The following is a 4,817-nucleotide window of genomic DNA, read 5'->3' as shown; positions in this document are numbered from 1 at the left end:
ACACATTTAAATAAATTCTATTATATAGACAGTGTTTTACAAATTGATATTTCAACCACATGTTGGCATAGAGGTCGGCTGAAAGCAGTGACATCATACCTATATAAATCTAATTAACCTTACTCGGCTTAACAAAATTAAGACATATTTACAAATAAATGTGTATATTGCAGGAATGCTCCATTGCCATTATGCATTCGAATCCAATGGGTACAAAAACGATACATGGATAGCTGTTGCAATTAATGTCAAGGACTACCGAAAACAGCTATTTTATTTGGAGATCAAATGCAGTCATCCGAATTTTCAATGTGTACAACTGCAGCTCAAGTTTGTATATGCGTATTTTCCACAACTTGATTATGTGTTATATTCTAAGTCAAGACAAATATACCCCTTAGAATGTACATAATTAAAGGCAACGTTTTCCATAAACATTCTTTTCTAATGTCATCACGCACAGCTTTCAAACGATTCACATACGGAGGTATTTAAAACGGATGCTTTAAAGGAACCCCATGGCAAAAAATACTGTTTAAAATGGCATACTTGATCTTATATGGAAAACATTTTACATAGTTATTGATTAAATTATATCATGTTCTGAAGGAAAAAAGGTGGGTCACGAATAATGAATTGCATACTCACTTTTTATTTCATATCTTTACAAGGATTTCATAATATATAATCGGTTAAACAAGCTAATTATAATGTCGTGCAAGTGGTATTACAAATACTCAGTCGTTTTTTCTTGAATTTTTATTCTATCAAGATTGTATTGATATACAAAAGGTAATTATTTTTAATATTGACTTATTTACGCGCGAATTTTGCATTATGATACATTTTTTGTGTGGAGGATGCGTAGAAAGAACAATAACTCATTATCATCGAATCGTTTACTTACACATACGTATGTGTCGCGATAGGTTTTGCAATGCGGACATAAATTGCATGGGACACTATGTGCAAGTTATCTCATTAACAAAATATAAACAACATTATTTGTGAATCAGTAAATGTGATTGTATATTTGTATTAATGTCCATAGTCTGTTACATCAAGAGTTTCCAAACGATCACAATAGGTATACCGAGTATCCGTTGTATAATTTCAGCTTCTTATAAATGTCCTGGATCATTTAGTCACCCCAGTCTTTGTAAGCCCAACGCTAGAGGACAACCATGTCTTTGTCATATATGTCGGTGCTATGTGGGCAACGGACGTTTATGCACAAGCGCCAAACACGTACGTAGTAAATCTGTAAAACCAAATACAAGTAGTGAAATAAAATTATATTTTTACAAAACTCGTGTTCAGACACATGGAACATTCTGCTGATGAAACAAGTTTGTTGATTCTCTAGAACAATTGACGAGTTCACAGTGACAGGAAGACGTCAGGAAGGTATACATATCTTCATTGAGGAACCACAATGAAATAGGCCATCTTGTTAGATCGGGCAGTTATCTTGGATCCCGGATAACAAATATTCGGAACACATTATTTGTGTTACCGCTGTTGATACTTACGGGTAATTTTATTAGAATGTTGATGTATTTAATGAATTGACAATAAAAACAAAACCAATCGGTTCGTTGTTATGTCGCCTCTGCCGGACGGGAGGGGGTCGAGATATAGCGAATGCCCGACCAGCCCGCATGTCATTCCGTCCAATTTTGGTATTCTCACGAGATGTCCGAATTTCCGATAAGATTCATACGAAGTCGTTGAGGATATGTGAGTGCATTAGGCAGACTTGCTACCTTATATTGAATGTCAGATGTTTGAAATAATGGTTGAGTCCGACCAAATGATTATGGTTATGTGTTGTTTGTATTCTGTTTACAGCGTCGAGTCCGGGCAACAACGTTGTTTTATAATCGATCTTAGAAGTAAGTTATGAATAAACAAATGTTATTTATTGCATTTCGAGTGACTAAATACATTTGCAAAATATATTCATAATACATGGAAATATGTTTATTTCATCGTGTTTATGAATGTTCATATACTTGTTCACCTGGTTCATATTAGTATCTTTATAACAAACGCATTTGATCTTGATTATATACTTGACAATTAGAAAACCCTATTGAATAACATTTCGTTCAGATATTGTTTTTATTTAAGCACAAGTATTTCAAACTACACCTTACACCAAGACAGGTAAGCGAATTAAAAAAAGTTGTTGAATATATTATGCAGACTCAATCTCAGTTAATTCATACACATTTCTCTCTCTAAATATAAAGTAACTTATTGTAATGACTTGAAGCAAATTAACACTTCCCAATCGCTATCCTCTTTTGTAGGATAAGCCATATTTTTTGGACGTACCTTCAACAGAAGATTTGATAAAATGTCCGGGGGAACAGCAAACATGCATTATTCCAATTTTTGTGAAATCAATCAGGTCTATTGTGTTGGTGTTATATATAATGGTATATCTTATAGTTATAAATACACAAGCAATAACATTAAACGGCTCGTCAGAATTCCAAAAGCAATTAAAAGTACCTTTCCAATTGTATGTTGTTTTAAAGTACATGATTAATGCCATAGCATAATAGATTAAAGATTTGCAACTTAAAGGAATATAGAAATTCGAAAGAGAAAAATAACTAGATAGGTCAGTCTTAACGAAATTCGACTTATGTTTTGTGAAGCTGAAACCGTAGTCCTAGGATGTTGGATCGAATAGGAGTGTTACATTAAAGCGATCAACGAAAACAAATACACTCTCCAAAGTGATCATGTTTATATATTGGCGCAGTACGATTTAATCTATTTCAAAGGATGGTTACTCATAAACTGAACATAAAATAACGTGAATGAATAAAGTATGCTCAGAATGGTGATAAATGTGTATACTGATTTCGTATCGGTGACAACTAGCTGGACATTTAACATTGCGTTAATCGTTGAATCCTTTAGAGATTTAAAACGCTACACGTTTTTTAAATGGTCTTATTTCTTTCCAGAAATGTTACCTTCGCCAGTATTGTAGAAAGTTTCATGGACTATGCGGCAATTGGACCAATCCAAAGAGTTCTACGCAACGGAGAATACGTTTATCAATTTGATTTTTCATTTCGACATTCGTTGTATGAAAAAATGCACTTGTGTTTAGAAGCTTCTGATGATACAGGGTAAGCCATTGCACAATTCATTCGTATAATATACAAAGAAAAAACAAGATATTGCATAATGTTTTGTTACCTTTAAATTTCATAGCATGTGTGTCCTTTGTATTGAAGGCCAAGGTAAAAAAATGGATCAAAATTCACGTGAAGTCATGGACAAATTGAGTTACTTAAACTTCCTTCTAAATCTCATTGATAACTCTTCACAAATGTGTTTGATGCGTGTTTTCTTCGCCCCGTTTCGGAGGTCATTTATAAGAACAAATCAAAGCATAAAACGATTTTGTCTGGCAAGTTACTTATACCCAAACACTTGCTTGATTAAATATGCAAAACTCTGTATAAGCAGTGTAACCGGATTCGATTTGATTTACGACATGAATAAACAACACAAACAAAAACTGAAGATATCGATCTATAAACATTTCTGCTCCACTCTTCTTATTGGTAGGGAACTATATAACGCAATGCGTCCTTCCTTTGCAAATATGTAAATATTTATCTAGAGAATGATATCTAGAGAACGCGTTGAGTCAGGGGCCATAACATTCGAATGTTGGTTGTGCATGGGACTTAACAATGAACCGTTAATGCATTTGAGATAATTAGCTAACGGCCAATGTCATGGGTAATGTTAATATAAAAGTTGTTTCCCCTGATATCTAGACAACTCTTTGATCTATGATCATCCTTATTTATATGCTGGTTTACTAACATGAAAAGGAAGACTCCTATTGATGTAGATGTCTTAGTTCACATTTGATTTTAAAACATGTTATGTATAGAACGCTTTAAGATGGAAAAATATAATTTACAATACAAGGACAATTTAGTTTATAGGATAGATTTAAAAATGGAAAGAACCTCAATTTTAAATTTGAGATCTTGAAATCGAAGGTCAAATTGACAGGGACTTGCAATATTGTATATCATTGCACTTAATGAACACATTGCTGTAAAGAGGGGCAAATAACAAACATCTATTGTTTGAATTCTTGAAATTCTATCAACATGTTAGCGACAGACTTTTTGATTTGTACCTCTACTATTCATCAATTAGTTCGAGATTACAACTCACCCCATTTGTAATGCTCTGTTTAGCTATGGCGCGAAACATCTCAAATCCCTGTTATTACTCTATGTTTCAATTGAATTTGCAAATTGGTTCCGGGTATTTGTTCGATGTTATTAGACAAGGTCTATGAACCCGAACTGCAAAGATGTAGAATAATGCCCCATTTTGCACTTTGTTTCTTACATTTTGGTCAATGTCTGTAACTACGTCTTATCTTTATTTCTACTACATTTATTACATAAACAATAAGCCACGTGCTATCAAGTACATTGTATATGCGTTTTTAAAAAATTACATATGTGTGAGCAGTCTTTATGAAAATTCACTTACCAGTGCATATACATGTACATATGACAAGCTGTTTGGCAGGATTATTTGCCGTTTTATGTTTAAAATCCGGTTAAGGGTTTTCGTTAAAGATGAAATTTATGTAAAGATTTAATAGATGGAGAGAGGTTCATAAATATGTCAATCAAAATAAAATAACTGGATCAAACGGCGAAACGCTAGTTTTGTGGCATAGCCGTGTTTCCTGTCGTATTCTATCTAAATTTATCTTTATAGGCATAATATCTGAAAAAATGTACATTACAATA

At 33.2% G+C, this 4,817-nt stretch overlaps 1 protein-coding gene and 1 long non-coding RNA gene across 2 annotated transcripts in view; both read left to right on the top strand.

The window, feature by feature from the left end:
- Positions 1 to 258: 258 nt before the first annotated feature.
- Positions 259 to 1,417, top strand: LOC127872999 (uncharacterized). The gene is made up of 3 exons (XR_008045884.1): positions 259 to 330; positions 1,118 to 1,248; positions 1,367 to 1,417. It is a non-coding gene; the product is annotated as an uncharacterized LOC127872999 (long non-coding RNA).
- A 976-nt stretch (positions 1,418 to 2,393) lies between these two features.
- Positions 2,394 to 4,817, top strand: part of LOC127872978 (uncharacterized) — a 58,679-nt gene continuing 56,255 nt past the window's right edge. Inside the window, exons 1-2 of the mRNA XM_052416501.1 lie at positions 2,394 to 2,416; positions 2,985 to 3,152. Coding sequence (XP_052272461.1) covers positions 3,019 to 3,152 — 134 coding nt within the window. The 5' untranslated portion in view covers positions 2,394 to 2,416; positions 2,985 to 3,018. The remainder of the gene's footprint in view (positions 2,417 to 2,984; positions 3,153 to 4,817) is intronic.

Source organism: Dreissena polymorpha, chromosome 3, assembly GCF_020536995.1.
Source record: "Dreissena polymorpha isolate Duluth1 chromosome 3, UMN_Dpol_1.0, whole genome shotgun sequence".
NCBI lineage: Eukaryota > Metazoa > Mollusca > Bivalvia > Myida > Dreissenidae > Dreissena > Dreissena polymorpha.
Note: the sequence above shows the minus strand (reverse complement) of the source record. Positions and strands in the feature narration are given on the sequence as shown.